Source organism: Culex quinquefasciatus, chromosome 2 (genome assembly GCF_015732765.1).
Source record: "Culex quinquefasciatus strain JHB chromosome 2, VPISU_Cqui_1.0_pri_paternal, whole genome shotgun sequence".
In the NCBI taxonomy this organism is placed as follows: Eukaryota; Metazoa; Arthropoda; class Insecta; order Diptera; family Culicidae; genus Culex; species Culex quinquefasciatus.
In genome coordinates this window covers 44,898,092-44,920,479 of record NC_051862.1, presented here as the reverse complement: position 1 = coordinate 44,920,479, position 22,388 = coordinate 44,898,092, and the positions used below count along the sequence as shown (strand labels likewise).

The 22,388-nt window shown below is 40.9% G+C and overlaps 4 protein-coding genes across 4 annotated transcripts in view; 3 read left to right on the top strand and 1 right to left on the bottom strand.

Moving 5' to 3' along the window:
* The first annotated feature begins 2,769 nt into the window (after positions 1–2,769).
* On the top strand, positions 2,770–3,417 carry LOC6036758. The gene has a single exon (XM_001846704.2). It carries the CDS (start codon positions 2,816–2,818, stop codon positions 3,290–3,292), a length of 477 nt encoding a protein of 158 aa, XP_001846756.2. The 5' UTR covers positions 2,770–2,815; the 3' UTR covers positions 3,293–3,417.
* Positions 3,418–8,915: 5,498 nt separating this feature from the next.
* On the top strand, positions 8,916–9,715 carry LOC6036761. Its single transcript, XM_001846706.2, has one exon. It carries the CDS (start codon positions 8,949–8,951, stop codon positions 9,681–9,683), a length of 735 nt encoding a protein of 244 aa, XP_001846758.2. The 5' UTR covers positions 8,916–8,948; the 3' UTR covers positions 9,684–9,715.
* Positions 9,716–12,529: 2,814 nt separating this feature from the next.
* Positions 12,530–22,388, top strand: part of LOC6053469 (MOXD1 homolog 2) — a 173,737-nt gene continuing 163,878 nt past the window's right edge. Inside the window, exon 1 of the mRNA XM_038250292.1 lies at positions 12,530–13,741. The gene's annotated coding sequence lies outside the window, so the exon portion shown is untranslated. The remainder of the gene's footprint in view (positions 13,742–22,388) is intronic.
* Positions 17,732–20,657, bottom strand: LOC119766758 (zonadhesin-like). The gene has a single exon (XM_038252411.1). The coding sequence runs from the start codon at positions 20,630–20,632 to the stop codon at positions 17,768–17,770; it is 2,865 nt and encodes a 954-aa protein (XP_038108339.1). The 5' UTR covers positions 20,633–20,657; the 3' UTR covers positions 17,732–17,767.

Genomic DNA, 22,388 nt, shown 5'->3' with positions numbered 1-22,388 from the left:
AAATGAAAAACTGCGACTATTTTCAAAAAAGTTACCTAAAAATGGTTATAACTTGAAAACGGTGCAGTTTATCAAAAATTCACTGAAGTACTTTTTGATTGCAAATTCGATTTCACATCGAAAAATGAAGTTGAAAAAATTTTTGCGACCAAAATTTCGATTTTTTGAAAAAATCAGTGTTGATTCAAAAAATCATAACCTGGTCAAAGATTTTTTGCCCATTCTGGAAATTTCTTAAAAGTTGTCATTTTATGTCCTCTAAAACATATCAAAATTAAAAAATTCAAAATAGTGTTTTTTTGCAAATCAAGTTTTTGTGACAAAAAGTTAAATTAAAAATCACCAATTTTTTTTTTACCATGTATCTTTTTTTTCAGTGTAGTCCGTATCCATACCTACAACTTTGCCGAAGACACCAAATCGATCAAAAAATTCCTTCAAAAGATACAGATTTTTGAATTTTCACATATCATTTTTGTATGGACAGCTGCCAAATTTGTATGGAAAATTATATGGACAAACTAATGATGCAAAATGGCTTCTTTGAGCATACCGAAGGCACCAAAAAAGTTTCAGCCGGATTAAAAAATACAAAAATTAAAATTAAAGAAAAAAGACCGATTCCGTAGAGAACTGCTCAGAACTCATAACAAAATTTATCCAGCTAAATTGAGGCAATAGTTTTTCCGTGATTCGATCGTCGAAAGTTACATTTTGAAGTAAACATCTCATTATTTTATTTATTTTTTTTCAATAAAAAGGGGTGCCAGGTCAAAATTTAAAAATCTGACCAAGTACCGATAAAAATCTGAAACATTCCGGCAGAAGAAAACCTTACTATTATGTTTAGGAAAGGAAAAAGAGGATTTGAATTATTTTAAAATTTGGTTGAATCCAGATGGTTTAATTGGTTTTCGTCCTTAACCGTCTACTGCCCAATTATTTTTTCGAAATTTTTTATTTTAACCGTGTTCAGAAGTTCATTTTGAGCAACTTTTGTTCTACGAAAAACATAACTTGACCCCTAAAAAAATGACATTTCTATAAACATTTGCAAAGTCACATTAAACAAGTTAAACTTCCAAATCATAAAATTTCTGTTTTTTTTTTTTAATTTTTGGTGATTTTTTTAATTCGAATTCCGTCTAAAGGCGGAGTTGGTTTGTAGAGTGTTTAAAAAGATTTACAATAATTAAAAAAAATTAAATCAAGATTAAAATTTCAAAAGTACCAAATATTCAATATAACACCCTTTTAAAATATTAGTTTTGGTTTAAAAATTTTTGAAAATATTTTTTCGAAAAGATCGGAAAATTTCACGATTGTTTCATATTTTAACATTGTAAATTGGACCATTAGTTGCTGAGATATCGACATTAGAAAACGGTGAGTTTTTTGGGTGAGACTTAGAAAACATCAATTTTCCTGTTTTTAAACACTTTCATGGCAATATCTCAGCATCTAAGGGCTGTATCAACAAAGTTCAAAAAAGCAAAACATAGAGAATTTTCTCAGATTTTCAAAAATATCTTTTTCAAAAGTGGGAAAACATGAGCTCTAATTTAAAAAAAATAAAAACTGCTACTATTTTGAAAACAGTTACCAAAAAATGATTTTAACTGGAAAACGGTGCACTTTATCAAAACTTCACCGAAGTACTTTTTGATTGCAAATTTGATTTGACATCGAAAAATGAAGTTGAAAAATTTTTGCGACCAATATTTCGATTTTTTGGAAAAAATCAGTATTGATTAAAAAATTCATAACTCGGTCAAAGATTTTTTACCCATTCTGGACATTTCTGAAAAGTTGGCATTTGATGTCCTCTAAAACATATCAGAAAATAAAAAATAATAAAAATTGTTTTTTTGCAAATCATGTTTAGTGACAAAAAGTGAAATTAAAAATCACTAATTGTTTATACCGTGTATCATTTTTTTCAGTGTAGTCCATATCTAGCAAAAAAAATCCTTCAAAAGATACAGATTTTTGAATTTTCACATATCATTTTTGTATGGACAGCTGCCAAATTTGTATGGAAAATTAAATGAACGAACGAATAATGCAAAATGGCTTCTTTCGGCATACCGAAGGCATCAAAAAAGTTTCAGCCAGATTAAAAAATACAAAAAAATGAATGACCAAAATCTTAGAGAATTGCTTACATGCCAAATGGAAAAGCCATGAAAGTAGGTAGTAAACACCTTGATTTGAAAACACAAAGCAACGCATTCTGATTTGTCACAACACGAAGACGCTGACTAAATTTATGGGCTCGTGTAAATTGTAAAAATTCCAGGAAATAATCGCTGCTCAATGAAGTTAGTCACACGCAACTGAAATTTTTATGCATTATTTCACCGTAAAATATGACGCCATTGGAATTTTATTCATTTAAATAAGTCAAATTTAATGAGAAAAAAAGCTCCACTACTAAAAATATAACAATAAGATTCGGTTTCCTATGAAATTTTTTGCATCTGCGAGAAAATTTCACATTTTACATATTTTTCCTGGTTCTAAGTACTTCATTTGACGGTATATCAAACTGGTACACCTCAAAACACGAACAACTATCTTATCTCCCCGGAGATAATCAGTTTATCACCTTCAGGGGTATCCACCGAGACTGACCGCGCAAACCCACCCCGGTGACGATTGACTTCTGTTTGTTTGCTCAATAATTGGCCAATAAACTCCAGTTTATCAGTCCTGTCGCAAATTGCTGGAACGCAAATCTACGGGTCAGATTAAGCCTATAAAAAGCACTTGGCAAATCCCACTGGATTACCAGTTGAACCTTAAAATCGCAACAATGAAGTGCTTACTAGTCGCTACCACCCTGTTGATCGCGTCCGTCACGGCGTTCCCACAGTCCACCTCCGGCAGTTTCTACGACTACATGTGCGCCGGAGTGCTGACCGGCGTGCGCCAACATCCGGACAACTGCTTCCAGTACATCAAGTGTGACCACTTCCGGGCCGAGGTCGAGTCCTGCCCGCAGAGCCACATCTTCTCCAAGGAGAGCATCGTTTGTGTGGTCGGGAATCCGGCGACCTGCCAGGAGGGAGCCGTTGTCGAGTCGGAGGTGGAACCGGAAGTGAGCTGCGCCGAGGGCTACCTGGGCCGGATGGCCTGCCCTGGGGAGTGTGACAAGTACTACGACTGTGCCGCGGGAAGTGCCCAGCTTGAGGTTTGCCTCGAGGGTTACGTGTACTCGGAACGGTTCCGGACGTGCCTGCCCGGGTACCAGGATCTGGACGGAAGTTGCAAGCTGTACAGTGGGCTGTGAATCTGGGGCTAGGACTTTGATAAGTTTATGCTAAGTTAAAGTTTGTCAATCACAAAACACATAGTAACATAGTGGTAACATAGTGTAACGAATTAGTTTAAATACAAACGCCTAAATGTAGACAATCGTGTTTTTTTTCTCTTGAGTGTAACGCTGCGCAGTTGAATGAATTTAAGCGACTTAAGTGGGGCACTCATGAGTGACGAGAGAAAAGGGAGTGGCCAAAAACGGTTCATCTGCTACAAATTGATTTTGTCGCGTGACAGGATCTTTGACAATAAAAAGTTTTACAAAATAAGTTGCTCAGCAGCGAATTCGTAAACTGGCAAACACATGAGAATTTCGAAGAGAATCCTTCGAATTTTTGTATGATTTAGAAACCGTAAAAATCTCGAGAAACCACATTTTTTAAGGCATCTTTAAAGACAAAAAAAAACCTTTTTTGCAATCCCTCACTGGGAAATAACTCACTTGTGGTGATCCTTGCTATCAGGAAACGGGTGCTTCTTTCGGCAATTTTTCACTGAAGCAGAATACTTCGCGGAAAACCCCGAAAATGTTTCAGCCAAAGGGCACCCAGTGAGGAGCATGTGCTCAGCACAACCAGGGTCGATCGACACACGAGAAATTAAGCCTAATAGACAAATTTATCTTCTCCTGGGTCACGCTTGGGGCACGGAAAAAATCTGTTTTTGCGTCATTTCGTATTTTTAAAATGTTTTAATTTATATGGATTTTGATAATGTTTTGACAAAAAAAAATTTTCCTATATTTTCAAAACTAAAAAAAAACTTTTTCGGTACAATTTTCTTGCTGAGCCCCCCTCCCCTCATTCATAAAAAAGGGAGGGGTTCCATCTTCCCCCCAGCTGTGTGGCAGCTGCTTTTCACTTTTGTTCGGGTGCCAAAACCTAACCTCACTCTTTCACCATCTACCAGACCTCGAGGTGTTCTGGAGTTTGGAGCGTCTCGGTTGCGTTCGCCAGGGCTGTTGTCTGCGATGATGAAGGAACGTCGTCGCTTTTATTCGACCATAAATAAAGAAAGGGTTAATGTTCCGGCGACGACGGCGGCGGCAACACTTGGCCAAAGTGCACCAGCTGTTGTCCGTCTCGGTGAGGTTTTCCCAGCCGGAGGTTTCCATCGAGGTCGAGCATCTTCTCTTTGCATTTTCTTCAAGCACAGGATCAATGATAAACGGGCACGATTTTACAAAAGATGGCTTTATTGAATGGAAATGGTTGGCCCCGTTTTGGCAAATTGTCTTGGCCATTATTTTTAAATTGGGGAACTCCATAACTCTGATTTTGCTTCTCCATAGGGATCACGTGTGAACAAAAATGTTGTTCAAAGTATTGAGAATTTTTGCAAATGAAAAGTGCCAAAAAAATGATTTATTAAAGTTTTGTTTTTAATAATATATTTATCTTTATCATGAATATAAATTTATCATGAAGAAAAATTGAACTGTTAACAATCCAAATCATATCAAGCCGTTCTGTTTACCCCCATCCCAGCCCAAACTTTTGGTTTTGTTTCATTTTCTGTGTACATGGATTGTTGAAAATTATTCAATTTATTTTTCAATTTCAATTTTAATTAAATAACCCTTCCACAAGAGTAACTTTCTCCCTCCATTACTTGTCCATTTGAAACTGGACAGTTAAAAAAAAAATAACATAAAAAATGTATCCCATCATATCAAAACCCTTTTCCCTCAGCTGCGGTGGCCAATAAAAAATGGAACGGGGGAGGTAGAGACAACATAGTTTTCGGGCGCCTTCCCGAATGGTCATTAATTTTTCAACTTTCGAGGAAATAGCAGAACGGTCCAAGGTGGAAAACCATTTTTCACCACCCTCACGAGGCGAGTAGTTTCTAGCTTTCGATTCGTCGACTTTCCACGGTGACGTGACCTCTCCGGTATGCCCTGAATGGTGATTCATTAGATTTCACTCGAAGTCAGTTTTTCCCTTTGGGAGAGGTGGGAAGTTCGTATTGACTGGAGCTCATAATTCAAAAATTGATATAAATGATGAAAGTTTCGGGCGGAAATTTGCTTCGAGTTACGAGTATAACGCAATTTCGCTAATTAAAAATATTTTCAACTTTTGACTTGGAAAAGCTCAATCACATCCATTCCGAAGCTGTGAAACAAAGCGTTCCCTAATTGAACATCCCCTTCCTGGAGCCCGTAAACTGTTAACTTGGCAAAACTACTGTAACCATCCGTGGCACAAACGTGTGCTTAGGGAGAAAGACGAAATTCTCAGCAATGTCTTGACATAACGGAAATGCAGTTGACATATTTTCTCAGCTCAAGGAATTCGGAGGACTTGGGCACACGTGCCAGTTTTGCGCCAGAATGGGTATGTGTGTGTGAATATTTAGGTTGTATTTGTGCATCTCTGTATGTGTGTGCTTGCTTCTGACAACAATTTAGCGAGTCTGTCATCCTGCTGGAGTGGCAACGACGACACGGCTGTTGTGTGGAGGAGCCTTGGAATGTGACAAAAACTATCATCATGGCGATGAAATTTCTCACTTCCTTACAAGCGACGATAAGCAGAGCCTTTTGTGAGGACGAAATTCTTGGCAGGAAATCTGTGGCACCTTTTGGCGAATAGTTGAATGTTCTGGGGAAATTTTAAGATAAGATGCTTCCGTTTCGATGTGACGCGAATTATTTTAATTCGTATATCATGTTCATTTCTTGTGTCTCATTTCTTCATTTATACTTAATTCCCATTTCTTATTTCTCATTTCTCATTTCTCATTTCTCATTTCTCATTTCTCATTTCTCATTTCTCATTTCTCATTTCTCATTTCTCATTTCTCATTTCTCATTTCTCATTTCTCATTTCTCATTTCTCATTTCTCATTACTCATTTCTCATTTCTCATTTCTCATTTCTCATTTCTCATTTCTCATTTCTCATTTCTCTCTTATCTCTTATCTCTTATCTCTTATCTCTTATCTCTTATCTCTTATCTCTTATCTCTTATCTCTTATCTCTTATCTCTTATCTCTTATCTCTTATCTCTTATCTCTTATCTCTTATCTCTTATCTCTTATCTCTTATCTCTTATCTCTTATCTCTTATCTCTTATCTCTTATCTCTTATCTCTTATCTCTTATCTCTTATCTCTTATCTCTTATCTCTTATCTCTTATCTCTTATCTCTTATCTCTTATCTCTTATCTCTTATCTCTTATCTCTTATCTCTTATCGTTCCTTCTTGCAAAAATGCTACAAAATGGAACTTACGAGCCATGGACTCAACATTTGAATGAAAACAGTGTTTTAACATGTATTATTCATCTGTCCAGTTCCTTTGCAATCATTTGTTTCCAAAATATTTAAAAATGAACGATTTTTTTTCGGACAAAAAGTTTTTGTGCATTGGAATTTGATAAAAATTTAAAATATTTTTAATCCAGCCCAAACATGGTAAATATCAATGAAGAAAAATATATTTTAGATTGTTTTCAGTTGATTTGTTTTCTATTTTCATTAAAGTTTTGAAGCCATTTGAAAAAAAATTCTGCTACCTCATTTTATAATTTTGATAATAATTTTCAAAAATATTTGTAACCGCTTTAATAAAAAAGTACTATTTTTAATTTGTTAGTATTTTAATTTTTAATTTTCATATTGTGTTATTTTCTTTTTATGTTATTATTTGTGATTTGAGTTGTATTTTGTTTATTTAGACTTTTATAAAAAATTTGTTTTGTATCATTTATTCTTCGTATTAACATTCATTTGCGTTTTAATCTGATATGATGCAATTACTACATTGAACTGGTGTTTTTTTTTGCGCTCTTTACAATTGATAACATAGTTCGTAACGTATTTTGAGTCAATCATGTGGTCCAAACTTCACCCGAATCATCACAACCCAGTTATCTGCCTTATCAGTCACGAGATGTTTCAGTTGGTCCAGAAGGCAAGCCGCACTTCTCAGAACCATGAACTTGTCAATCACGGAATCACGAGTTTAGGGGGCGGACACCTCGTTATGCAACTGGCGCCACTGGAAAATCTGTTCAGCCTTTCTTATCAAACCGTATTGTGATGTCCACGTGGAGCTCGTGAACCTTCTCCATGGGGTTTCATGAGTCAACTCGGAAGATAAAGCATATTCAAATTTAGAACACCATTCAAAACAATATCTCGAGCTTTTTCAATCAAACTTTGTCACAATCTTATCGATTTGATGTGAAAATCTCGCGAGTTTCACAACTCAATAAAAGCAGCCTCCGCGGAGATCTGCTCCAACAGTCTTCTGCGAACACTTTTCGGTGATTCACCTAGTCATAACCCATCCAAGAGATGACCAACGCCGCCCTTCTGGGACTGCTGCTTCTGGCGGTGACCGCTCTGGTCAGCGGATTCCCCACCCAGCAGCACGAAGCGGACTTTTGCGACATTGCCGCACACCAGGGAATCTTCCTGGTACACCCAGATTCCTGCTCGCAGTACCAAACGTGCTACAAGGGCGACCTAATCGACGGTAGCTGCCCGGACGGTCTGTACTTTGACGTCGAAAGCCAGGGCTGTGACGAACCGGAGCGTGTCCAGTGCCACCTGGATGAGGTAGAGGAAGAAGAGGAGGAAGCGCCCGAGGAGGAGACCCCGGAAGAGGAATTACCAGAGGAGGACGAGCAGGACGATGCTGAGGAAGGTGGTAGCAGAACTGAGGCCACTCCCGCTGAAGAAGAGGATGATGAAGTGACGGATGATGAGCAGGAGGAAGAGGTTCCTGCTGAAAATGAAGATGATGAGGAAGACGACAAGGAAGACGAGGAAGAGTCGGAAACTGAAGATGGCGAGCATGATCACGATCACGATCACGATCATGACCACGATCATGACCATGACCATGACCATGACTGTCCCTGCCACGACCACGATCACGAGCATGATCATGAGCACGAAGTCGTTACCGACGGAGCCGTTCGCATGGTTACCGAAGAGGACGATACTGAAGTGATCCCGGATGACGATTCTGAAGTTCCGGAAAACAATGATGATGAGGAGGAAGAGGAGCAAACTAACGAAGAAGGTTGGTGATTACCTAACCTGTTATTTTTGAACATCTTGTAAAAAAAATCAATTACTTTCAAATTTTCAGAAGCTGCTGAAACCGAAGAGGAACAGGATGACAAACCGGAAGATAACGAAGATGAAGAAGAGGAAAAAGAAGATGACGAATCAAACGATGATGAGCAAACTCCTGACAACACGATTCCTGAAGTTGAGGAGCCAGAAGGTACCTTGAAAAAAAAACTTTTATTAGAATAGTTTTTAATATTTTTGATTTTTTTAGCTGAACCTGTTGAGGAGAACCTGTAAACAGGTTATGGTATTATAGCCAATATTTGGTTCTAATTTTAAGATTTCGTTCATTAAATAAAAACTAAAACATCTATAAACATCACTACTTTCTAGAAATTTCCAAAATCGAAACAATTATTAGAAAGTTCCCTCCAGCAAAGCCTGTTGACAACCGTCCCCGTTGTTTACCATTTCTCGGAATAACTACGCAAGCTCAGGCTTTGAGTTAATATTGACCAAACCCATTTCACTACGTGATAAAACTACCATCCCCAGCCGGAACACCTCACAGTATCGTTCCTCCCGCCGCAAAGATAATGAGGTCGTCATCACTTTCTGCGCTAGTGTCAGTTGTTTGCAGTCTGCTGCTCCACTCTCGGTGGGGGACCTGCCAGCAAGTTCCGGCTGACGCCAACACCGCGTGCCGTGGCGTCGTCTCCGGAACCATTCCTCATCCGACGGATTGCACCAGGTACTTTGTGTGCTGGCAGAGCACCGGCGTTGCCGGTCAGTGCTCCCCCAACTTTGTGTTCAACCCACGGGTGATGTTCTGCGTGCATCAGAGCCAGTACCGATGTCCGACGGAGGTCACCACCGTTGAACCGGAAGTGACCAGCTCGAGTACGGTGGAGGCTACGGACGGGACCACTCCGGGACTGTGCGTGCAAACTCCGTGGGAGGCGCACTTTTGCTGGAACCACGCGTCGGAACTGATACGGAACCCGGTCAACTGCACCCAGTACATTGACTGTGAGCGGACTCCTCAGGCGAATCAAGACTGTCCGCCGGGGAAGCTGTTCAGCTTGAGCTATCAGGATTGCTTCCCAGGAAACGAGAGGACGTGCCAGATGGAACCGCTGGCGGGGGAGTTTTGCGACGGGAAGCCAGCGGGGAGTTATGCCCACCCCTACCTGTGTAATCGGTTTGTGACCTGCTTCCGGGGAATGCCAAGGTTGGACACTTGTCCGCCGGGTTATGTGTTTGATGAGGCGAGATTGAGGTGTGTTCACGGGGATGTGCTAGAGTGTTCGTCGTTGCTGGGAGGGGATTGATTTGAACGAAATAAAATCAAATTTATTCTTGTCCTGTAGAATTGAATTTTTATAAATGACTTGAGAATTTCATCACTGCATTTAACGATGCTGCCCAAAGACAAGTTCTACTATAAGAGCCCACCGATAAGGATTTTTGTTTGAACAACCTAGATAAGAAATTCATTCAAGAAGCCAGGCCGACAAACTTTGATAAAAGAACCGGGTTGGGCAAATTAGAATATTATCAAATTATTGATCACTTAAATTAATTTTAGTGTAGTATTATTCTTTTAAAAAAACGATTGAGTCTATCAGTTTTTTTTTTTAAGTGAGAAACAGCAAATGGATAAATAGTATCAGTCCCTTGACATGCCTGATAAAAGTATTTCTCATATTTTGATCTAATTCATCCACAATCTGAAAATAATTTTTGAATTATTAAATACATTTCTTTAAAAATACATGATTATTTTTCCCTGAAACTGATTTGTATGGTCAACTTGATCAAGATTGTACAACAAATTTACATTTAAGCTTATTGTTCATAATATACATTTTATAAAATGATCAACACCATCAACAACACTGGCTCACCAGTGTAGTATATATTGCAAATAATAACACCAAGTTTAATAAAAAAATAAAAATCACATCGAAAATTAAATTAAAAAAACATATTTAAAAAAAAAGTTACTATAGAATGGTATTTTTTTCGGAAATTGCCTTTTTTGTATTTTTTACTTTTGAAGTTTTTTCCCTATGTAAATAGAAGTCATTTTGCTCATTCGTTTTTCCATTCAAGTCCATACAACGGATGTAGTGACTTGTGGTCATACAAAATGGGTGTGTAATTGTATGATAATCTGTATCTAGAATCATCGGCTTTTAAAAAAATTGTAAACTTTTTAAGACTAAAAGTTGAAATTTCAAAAAAGGTATTGTTATACAGCAATTCCATTTGAAAAAAACCTTAACCGAAAAAAAGTTCTCCGATCGGGCTGAAATTTTGTTTGGGGTTTCCTTAACCAAAATAATAAGACCCGTATTTTTTTTTGTTTGGCCATAAGGGTCACCTACATCGTGCTAGAGTGGTTGGAAAATTTTTAATTTTCGCAATTTTTCGCAAAAACCACTTTTTTTTCAAAAAATCATATCTCCACGTCATTTCATCCAGTTTTAGATGTCTTAGATGCAAAAGAATTCTCGTAATTAATGGCGCAACTTTTGATATCCAAACATGTATAAATCGTCGCTGAAATTTTAAAGTTATCCCAGTTTTAATGAAAAAAATTGTTTTCTTTTTCTCGGTTCCGTCATTTTCCTGTTTTTAAGCGTGGCGCGTCGACGCATAAAAACAGGAAAATCATATCTTGGAAACTTACGGTTCGACATCGCCAATTTTTGATATGTTAGGTGAAATTTTCCAAGAAATCTGATAAAAATATTTTCAGGCATTGGCGCTTTGATCCAAACGCGGTTAAAACATCATTTGAAGTTTTCATACGACTTTTTCCAATGTTTAGCTAGATTTTTGAAACTTCTTACTATTTTTCCCAAATAGCTAAACTTATCTCCTTTCTTTGCGTCTAAAACATCTCAAATCGCATGAAATGGCTCGGAGATGTTTTGAAAAAAGTGGTTTTTGCTAAAAATTTCGAAATTATCATTTTTTTTCGAACCACCCTAATGGCCAAATAAAAAAATATGGGTCAAATTATTTTGGCCAAGGATCCCCAGAAAAAAATTGAAGTGTTTTAAGGGACTAAAAATGCATCTTATGAGTAATAGTGCGTGATTGTGCAAAATATTGTTTAGGGGATATAATTTTCGAATATTTTTTTTTTGTAAAATTTTGAAAATCAAGACAAAAATTTTCAAAGTTTCAAAAGAAAATACAAGAATATTTATTCAGATTTTAAAATGTTTTTTCATGGTTGCTTTTCTTTTAAAAATTATGATTTTTTATCATCTTTTGTCCAATTTTTTGATATTTTCTAAAAAAAACTATTTTTTGAAAAAAATCAAACCGGATTTTGCACCATCACGCATTTACTAAAAATATCAAAAAGAAAACCAATATAAAAAAAAAATATTTTGGAAATTAAATTTTTAGTGAAATATGGATGGTATTTTTGAGGTGAGCAGAACTGATTTTTTTTTCTTCGGTACATGCTTTTTGTGAACACGTTTTCTCATACAATATTACATGCTTTTGCTCACAAAGGTGATGTGCATGCTTTTGCATGCGATTTTACCATCGGATTTTTCGCTGTGTACTTTCAGATAAAAAGAATTCCCGAGATGTTCTCTTACAACACCTAACCCGTTACGATACGTTACGCTTCGCAACCTTCCTCACCTCCGCAGATGTATCATTCCGTGTCGCGCAACATCCACGCATCATCGCGCAACACGCTGCGTCGCACCAAACTCGCTTCGTGAAATCATGAACACCATATCCCAAAAGTGGTGGGGATAACGCATCATTCGAGTGAACCCTCTCCAGAAGGATTTTCCTTGCAGGACGTGCCATAAAAATCTGGTTCACCCTCCGCTTCCCGAGCGAATCATCTGTCCTGGCAGCGTTTCTCGTCCAACAGGATTCTCCCCGCTCTATCCCTTTTGCGCTCTCTTTCTCAACAAAACCGCCTTCGCTCTCACTCAGCAGGACTACACACAACGTGGCGTTACATCGCCCTTTATCGGAGCGTTAGCCAAAACATTGCCAAAGGACGACGTCGAAAAGGGTTCAACTCGCTCTCTTCTTCGTGGTCTTCTCACGCGAGAGCGAGAGAGCGAAACTTCCGAAAAATTTTGGCTGGCCAAAAACACAACAACAATCCGGAGGGGTGAAACTAGAGCATCCGCACAATCCTGGCGCCGAGAGAGGATTTAGTAGTGTCGTGACTTTCAATCGTTGCACTGAACCTGTCCGGAACCCGCGGCCGAACGTCGTCGGAACTGTACCGCAAGAAAACTGACGTAAACAGATTGCAGGAAAGCGGGGGGTTGCGTGTTTTGTGCGACATCTGAGTGATACGGAAGAGAAGTGTGTTTTTGAGGTTAGTTTGCGAAAAGAACCCGGAAGTTCCGATTCCGGAAGTGTGAATCCCAGCGATTCCCGGAAGATTCCGAGTGATTGATGTATGTGAAAAGGTGATTTAGCGCTGTGCAAAGCGTTGAGGTGTTACTGTGACGAAAGAGTCCCGAGCGAGAGTGAGAGGGCCATACGCGGGGTGAGAGTGAGAGGGAGAGCGCGTGACACCCTTCGGTGAGAGCGGGCCAGAGAGAGGGAGACCTTCCCGGAAACAAAAGAATCGCGCGCTCGGCGACGTGTGTCCTTTCCGATGAGCGCGGACGGTTCGTCGTCCGTTCGAAAGTGACGACGAAGGGAATCGCCGAGGCAGTTTTGAAGGGAAAAAAGAAAATCAATAAATTTCATTCAAGGTTATTCACATCGGGCCAGGCAGTTGAAATAAATTTCGGCCGAGGCGAGAATAACAACAACAGAGGCCGGAAAGCGACAATCCGGAAGTATGCACTCGCTATTGAGGAAGAAATAATCTGGGACAACAAATAACAAAGCCAAAGCCTCAGGACCCGACAATCTGACCAGCCCAAAGTAGAGATCTAAGAATTCTTGGCGTGTTTTTCAACGTCGACAAATCGGGCCTCGGCTATCTTTTGGGACAAATCAGTCGACGTGACAACAATTCTTGCTGGGAAATAAATTGGACAAGGTCCAGGACGATTCTCCCAACCCGTGGACTGGGACAAAAACAAGTCAGCCCAGAAACGTCAGGATGAAAAATGTAGATTTAATTTCGGTTGGCGTCGTCGTATTTTGGGTGTGAAGATTTTTCTCTGCCCCCGGGGCCGGAGGACAAAAGCAGGTCAAATTCAAATTTTGCTTGGCGTGCACTCACGGAACAGAGCAGTAGATACTGGAGGGGGACCTGGTGCATGTTGACCCTCTGAAAGCTCCATTTGGTTTGCAGAAATCGGTCGATTTGGTGCACAGTTGTAGAGCAGGGAGACAGAGAAACGACAAGGTGGTTCGAGAATGGCTACAAGAAGTAAGTTGACCTATTTATTATTTGTGTTTGATTCTAAAAATATAAATGGTACTGATTGATTGAATTGACGGAAACGTTTTTATCACTTTTGGTTGATATGCTGAATTTCTACACACTCAACGGGGGTAAATCGGGAATATGGTTTGAATTGTCATCAGAATAGAATAGAACATTAGTTTTAAGAGCAGCTTCTAGATTGGAAACTGATGTAGGGGAAAGTGGGGAGATTTGATCCCCTTTTTTGTATCGCACATAACTCTGTCAATTTCTCACAAAACTATGAACTTTTTGCATGAATTGAAAGCTTAAACATTCAACTTTGTTTGGCTGATAAGGGTATTTCATCAGAAAAACTCTTCGAATCATGCCAAGCGTTTTAAAAAAATATTTTAAATCCGCATTTTCAAAATGTTGGGGGTAATTTGATCCCCCTTTCAACATTTTGAAGAAATCTTAAGCAAAATGTTTCTTATTCATCCAAACATTTAATTTTCTATAAGTTACAGCAATTGCACATTAAACAAATACGTTTGTGCTCAAAATATAACAAGTTTAGCATGCAAAATATTTAAAAACTTAAAATTTTCTTTTTTAGACAAAAATTGGGCATGTTTACAAAAGCTGGTAATTTTTGTTCACAAAATTTTTGAAAAGTGGTTCAAACTGCAGTAAGTAATGTACAACTATACTAAACAACACTATGTACGAAAACCCAGCCCAATTATATAATCTTGAGGCTGATTCCAGTGACTGTAAAAATGCAGGGATCAAGTCTCCCTAAACGCACTTTTTTAAACAATTCATTGTAAAAATAGTATGACGATAAATTTAACGTCAAATGCGTAAGGGTTTTGGAGTTGATATGTTTATCAAACCAACCATGTATAATTTTTTTTGAATTATTTTTGAGTGTTTTCTATACTTATAAAAACAAACAAAAAAGATCTCTTGGAAGTTTTTTGTTGCAATTTTTAGAAAAATGTGTGTAACTCAATCTAAATTTTTTTTTTTAATTTTTTGCTTTGATTTCTACAATGCACAGTGGTCCAGATCGCAAAATTAAGTGGAAAATGGATTTTCCGAAAAATGGTGACGTTTTGGAGCTTTGGTGTCTTCAGAAGAGTTGTTGCAAATGGAAAGGGGCAACTTTTGGTTTGGTTCAAAATTAGGGTGGTTCACGATTAGGGTGATTTTGAAAATCTAACTTTTCAGGAATATTTTTGGGAATTTTTTTGTCTTCTAGAAAGTTGATGGGCTTGCCAATCCAAGCAACTTTGTCGAAGACACCAAAATTTATCTCGTAATCTACGCCTTCTATGACCAAATTTATAAAAGCATCTGAGCAAACCTTCAAAAATCAGTTTTGAACGTGGCAATTCAGGGTTAACTTTTAGAGAAAAGTGATATTCGAGCACTTTTAGAGCTCTACAAAACAAACATTTTCATTTTTTGACATGTCAATTTGGACTTAAGGGTCAAAAGTTACAGCCATTTTAAGGTAAAAAAGATGCAAATTTAAAACTTAAATATCTCAAAATGGCGCAAGCCAAATTTTGAGCACTAGGTTGCATTTGAAAGAAGAGATCTAGAACTACAAACGCTGAAAAAATCTCAGGGGTGTTTTTCTTTAAACTTGAGATATTTTCATTTGAAAAAGTCTAATTTTCAAGGGAAAACCATATGGGACCACCCTAACGAAATTCGAAAATTGTCCAAATATATGTTTTTCCATGTAATTTTGCCCGCTAAATCTGAATCTGCCCTCAGAATTGAGCCAAAATGTCAACAAATCGATTTTTGGTCATATTTTGGGTTTAAATGATAATTTTACATGGAAACCCAAAATATGACCAAAAATCGATTTGTTGACATTTTGGCTCAATTCTGAGGGCAGATTCAGATTCAGCGTGCAAAATTACATGGAAAAACATATATTTGGACAATTTTCGAATTTCGTTAGGGTGGTCCCATATGGTTTTCCCTTGAAAATTAGACTTTTTCAAATGAAGATATCTCAAGTTTAAAGAAAAACACCCTGAGATTTTTCAGCGTTTGTAGTGCTAGATCTCTTCTTTCAAATGCAACCTAGTGCTTAAAATTTGGCTTGCGCCATTTTGAGATATTTAAGTTTTAAATTTGCATCTTTACCTTAAATGGCTGTAACTTTTGACCCTTAAGTCCAAATTGACATGTCAAAAATGAAAATGTTTGTTTTGTAGAGCTCTAAAAGTGCTCCGAATATCACTTTTCTCTAAAAGTTAACCCTGAATTGCCACGTTCAAAACTGATTTTGAAGGTTTGCTCAGATGCTTTTATAAATTTGGTCATAGAAGGCGTAGATTACGAGATAAATTTGGTGTCTTCGACAAAGTTGCTTGGATTGGCAAGCCCATCAACTTTTAGAAGACAAAAAATTCCCAAAAATATTCCTGAAAAGTTAGATTTTCAAAATCACCCTAATCGTGAACCACCCTAATTTTGAACCAAACCAAAAGTTGCCCCTTTCCATTTGCAACAACTCTTCTGAAGACACCAAAGCTCCAAAACGTCACCATTTTTCGGAAAATCCATTTTCCACTTAATTTTGCGATCTGGACCACTGTGCAATGAGTTTTACTCAATTTCGCACAACTTTCTAGAACAAAGCTAATAGTTTTACCCACATGCTGACGAGATACAGGCTTGGGATCAAGAGTCCTCGGTGATCAAGTCTCCCCACTCTCCCTTACTGATTTCGTTTCAACCAAACCATAACTAAAAGTAGTCGTCCTCAATCGATTTAGAAAAGATTGTGATTTGAATACAAAGTTTACAAATATGTTTAAAAGAATATAAAACGTTTTATAATGAAAATCTAATCTAATCTCTAATCTAACACTGCCATAATGCAATTCTGACTACAACTTGATCTAAAAAATGTTCAAAATTATGAAATTATTTATTAAAAATAAATAGATAATTTCCTGAACAAAAAATAGCACGCAAAAAAATCAAAACACATCTTTTAGTCTGCCCAGCACAACAAAACATAAAAAAAGCAAGTCCAGTCCAGTTTTCTAACCAATTATTCACCTATCCACACTCAAAAATAAAAGCTACGACAATGTCCATCAACCTCTTCAGTTAAGTTTCAATTAAGCCATACCTTGCGGCCAGAACCCCCCCTTCCGACGGGAACTCCGCGCCAAATCGGTGTCACTTTGCTATTCAATTGTGCCACCTTCCCCTGCTCCACCACCACCACCAACATCAGCAGCTAGTTTGTTTTCCAACCTGACAGAAACTAAAATATTGAAAATATTCCATCGGCTGGGGAGGTTCACTTTCAGTTTGCCACCCCCGCCAACTTCCTCAGAGCTGGAGTGGAAAAACCGATTGCAACGTTTGCCATTCCAATCAACTCGTTCCAGCGGGGCATGGTTAAGGCCGGAATTTGTTGATTCCGCAAACATTGCCAGATATCGGAATGGCCTGCTACACTAATAAACTCTGCCATTTTCAGTTTATTCTATCAAAATAAATACGAGTTTATTGTTCACGAAAGCGTGCTCTAGCGAAATTTATTTATTTATCTATGACACTGTGTACCTGCTGCCGCCGCCGACGGGTTTGATGAGGATTGTTCCTGGGGGGAAAAAAAGTTGGACAGGTGTGGCGGTTACGGAGACATGCCGCGCCGTGTCAATCGATTTGATTCCGCGGCAGGAGTCATGACCCTGTGAAACGCGTGACCGCCGCCATGAGTTGGTGGTATTGTGAAATTGTTTAGTAAAGCAACTAAATGGTTGAAAATTTGATTCCGGCCCGATATCGAATGCACGCGCGCTTTGAAATCCGATCCGCCAGAGCCGATTCCCATTCAATCACTGTCAGCTAGATAGTATTATCGCACAGTCATTATCTGTACGAAAAGCCTGTCGGATTAGGTCACAGCGATACAACGCAATGGGGGAATTAGCTCAACAGGTCATCGAAAATAAATTACGATTCCACGTTGCGTTACAATTTATATTCACTTAATCTAACCTAGCAGCTAGTTCTGTCCCCCGCTTCACAACTACTCGATTCAGCATTGAATACCTCATCCGATCCGCAAGCTCCTACTTGAGCGGACTCACTTTCGCAACCAACAAACAGGTGGCACACCTGCGGATGAGCATAGCTGCCATCTTCCAAGCCTTCGCAGAAGTTGTAGTCAGCATCTTCAGTGCATTGTTCTGCGTCCCCAGGAACGCACAGTTGAGTAGCTTCACTGAATACCTCCCCCTCTGGACAGCTACCAAGTGTTACGGATTCGACGGAACAAACCAAGAATCGGTCACATCTAGCGGAATCTGGAATTGGTAGTAGTCCGTCCGGTTGTCCAACACAGCGCTCGCTAAAGTCTTCACAGCTAGCGACGCTTCCCGGAACGCAACTTCCCGAGCGCTCGTCAAAAATGTGATCTGGAGAGCATGTTTCCGCACTGGGTAGTCCACCCGTACAGCGGAAGTACTCCGCACACAAGTCCGGGTACGGTAGCAGGGAATCGTCTTCTTGATCGGTGCAGAGGTTGGTACACGCCGCGGCGTCACCCACCACGCACTGTCCCAGTTCAGCTATGAAAACCGTTCCTTCCTGGCATGTTCCAACGGAAGTAACTTCGCTGGAACATTCCAGGTATAAGGAGCACTGACTCGCACCGGGGAACTCAAGCCGACCGTCCGGTTGGTCGACGCAGCGATCGCTGAAATCTTCGCAAGTGTCCGCACTTCCTGGTACGCAGGTCGTTTCGATGAAGATGTTACCGATTAAGCATGATTCCGCGATTGGTAGTCCTTCGCTGCAACGGTAGTATTCCACACAAGAGCTGGGATTCTCTAGCATTACGTTGTTTTCTTGTTCCGTGCAGATGTTGGTGCATGCCTCGGTATCTCCTGGAACGCAACCCTGAAGTTCTTGTACGAAAACGTTATCCGTAGGACATTCCAAAGCAGTCATCCGTTCGGATTCACACTGGATATAGCGAGTGCATGATGAAGAATCTTCAAACAATCCGTCCTCTCGACCTTCACAAAGATTTTCAACCGGAAGGCAGTCGTTGATGTCACCAGGAACACACTCCAACGAATCCCGATCTACAATCTCACCTTCCGGACACGACTCCACCGTAGCAGATCCCTCTTCACAAACAATCAGCACATCACACCTCCCTGGATGAGCTAGCACGATATCGAAATCCTCCGGACAAACATCCTCAAAAGCCTCGCAGCTTTCCTCATCCCCCGGAACGCAGTCAAGAAACTGCGGCCGCAGCACCGCACCCGCTGGACAGCTACCCACCAGCGCTTCCCGGTTCTGACAAACCACAAACCGCTCGCAGTCGAACCCTTCCGGGTGGGGATAGCGGAGCCCGTCGAACTTGTTCTCGCACATGGTCTCCAGCGGATCCGGCTGGCAGGTTTCCAAGTCTCCCGGGGTGCAAACGCGGGCCGCCGGATCGAAGATGTGCCCGAGCGGGCACAGATGGCTGGAGACCTGCTCGTTGGAGCACTGGTAGAAGCCGTGGCATAGGTTGGGATGGGGGAAGAGTCCGTCTGAACGGGTAGAGCATGACAGTGCTTCGCACTGTTCGGTATCGCCGGGGATGCACTTTTGATCGAGGGTGGAAAAGATTTCTCCTGGAGTACAGAGAAGGATTAGGGCTTTCTCGTTCTGGCAGTACACAAACTGGTTACAGCTGGGATGAGCTATACGGTCATCGAATTTTCCTTGGCAGATCTGGTCGAACGATTCGCACGTTTCGAACAGTCCGGGAACACAGTTGAGACTTCCCGGTTGGACGATGTGATGCTCGGGGCAGGGCTCTTCTAGCGCGGCAGTTCCGTTGCACCGGATGAGCTGTGAGCAATCTTCCGGATGTGGGAATATGACCCCGTACGGCGAATCGTGACACATGTCTGCTATGGGAGCGGCTTCACATGTATCTGCGTCACCAGGGATGCAGAACTGCATATCTTGACGGAAGATCTTGCCAGTTGGACAGACGCGAACGTTAGCTACACCTCCGAAGCACTCAACGAAATACCTGCAACCGTCGGGATGAACCAGCTGCTCGTAGTTACCACGATTTGCGCACATTCCGTCCAGCGTTTGACAGGTGGTTCGAGTTCCGGGAACGCAGAATCCGTCACGGAAGATTTGACCGTCCGGGCAGGGCGTTACGTCAGGTATTCCACCTACACACTTGATGAACGATCCACACTCTTCCGGATGTGCAACGTACCCGTCGTTTCTTCCATCGCAAACCTCACTCACCGGACGCGGTTCACAGTCCTCTCCAGCGATGCAGTTGCCTACATTCGGTTGATACATTTCCTGGAACCCGCAGCTGAACAGCAGTGCCGTCTGGTTGTCGCACTGGATAAACGACTCGCAGAAATCCGGATGTCTAAACCGACTGTACGGTCCACTCCGGCACAAATGCTCGTACGTTTCACACGACGCGACACTTCCTATAACGCAACGCTGATCCTCCTCCGAGAAGATGAACCCAACCGGACAGTAGTTCACATTAGCTCGCTCTTCATCGCAATTAATATACCGCTCGCAATAGCCCGGATACACGATCGGACCATTTCCGAGGCCAAAGCAAGCCTCAGCCGGATCCCACACGGTGCAGGTTTCGCGATTGCCCAGCACACAGGCCGCCTCCTGTTGGCGCCAGATCTCGTCCTCGCGGCACTCGATGTCCATCGGTTGGCCGTCGTTGCAGAACACGAACCGGCCGCAGTCGGCCTCGTTGGCGAAGAACGCGAACGATACCCGCGCGCAACGGGCTTCCGCATCCGGCGGGGTTTGAGCGCGGGTTAGGAGCAGCAGGGTGGTCACGAGGAATGCCGCGAACCACATGGTTAGGTGTGAAATGGTTGACTGGTTTGGTGGAACTGCGATTGGTACGGATTTATACAGGTGGGGTATTTTCTTATCAATTTTGGGTTATGATAATAGCTCCAATCACAGCTGTTTTGACGGCCGAATATCAAATCCGCTTCGGCCGTCAATGAACGATGTCTGTTATCAGTTTAATCGTTTGATTGAACGGAACTAAGATTTAGATAGAATGGATTTTTGAACGACTGTGGACCAATACAGACATTTTTAGGAAGTGGCGTCTTTTGGAGATACTGCCAACGCACTCGTTCCCGGATACCAACAACCTTACGTAAGACAGGACAGGACAAGAGCGATTTCAACTCCGATTCTTCGTCCTTAACAATTGTTTATTCCAAAGTCTCAAGCTTTGACTCCTTAGCTCTAGACGTAACAACACCAATCAACAAAGCACGCATTTCATTCTCAAGTCATCCCAACAACGGTCCCCCTCCTCCGCAGATATCTGCCAACATCGTTAACTACTCGGAAGTCTCGGTTTAAACTTTGTTTACCATCCTGCCATCAGCAACAGCACCATCAGCGGTCGTTTCGAAATTCCACTCTGAGGCTAAGATTAAACGACACCCCGATGAAATTCCAGCCTGCCCAAGACCCGGCCCGACGACAACGACTTCAGGAGGCCTTAGAAAGCCGACCCGAGTTGGTCAGGAAATGAAGTTACAACAATTAATACAATATTAACAGCAATTGATGATAATTATGCGGTTTCGGCGCCGGAGAGTCTGGCTTTCTCGCACCGGACGAGATTGATAAAGTTTGATAAGGTCGATGAAATGTTAATTAAACGAGCTTCTGCTTAGGCGGCTGGAGTGACCGTTTGGAAGGGCAAGATTCGCCCTGGTTTCTCCAAAGTGCAGTTACATTTTACGATGGTTACGTTTCGACAACCGAAACTGTACGCCTTCCGTCACGCCCTAGATAGCACCGTCCAGCGCGCTACCTTAAAAGGTCACCTTAATCCCAGCGGCACTCCGTCAATCATCATCATTTACCCTGTGCCTCCGTTTTATCTCTGCCCAGGAGTGGAAACGCCAGCCCCGTGTTCCGGGCTTTGGTGACACGAAAATGGAACTTTGTCGATGGTATCGATGGTGGGAGAAGAGGGTGAGGGAGATGGAAAGTTTCGTAACAGGTTTTCCGGAGATGCTGAACCTGTGCTGCTGCTGCTGACTGCCGCAAGGGGTGATTTTATGAAAATCGATATCGAAGCATAATGGATCTTCCGTGTTAATGGGCAGAGTGATGGAAGAGATGAGGGGGAGGGGAATTGGGTGAAGCTGTGGAATATGGATTTTTGAAGCAGGGAAATGACGTGATATGAAGTGAAAATACTGAATAAGAGAAATACTGGTTATTGCGTCAAAGGAACTTCCTACACCCAAAGGAAAAATATATCTCAAAATCTGCAACATTGCATTTGCTGCAGAAAATGTCATATTTTATAACATTTTTTGCAGCAAGCCCGTAGATCATTTTTGCCCGCGTGTAAAAATTTCAGCGATCTGCAGTTCTCACCAACACATGTAATGCTGGCCCGTCCCCGAGCAACACTCCAAAGAGAAGCATATGTTGGTGCTCTTTCACTCAATTTTCATCAAGCGTCCATGGCGCGGTGGTAGCGTGTCGGATCAATAACCAAGAAGTTGATGGTTCAATCCCCGTACTGTTAAGGGTTTTTTTTGTGAAATACAACCAAAAAGCCGTCGGTAAT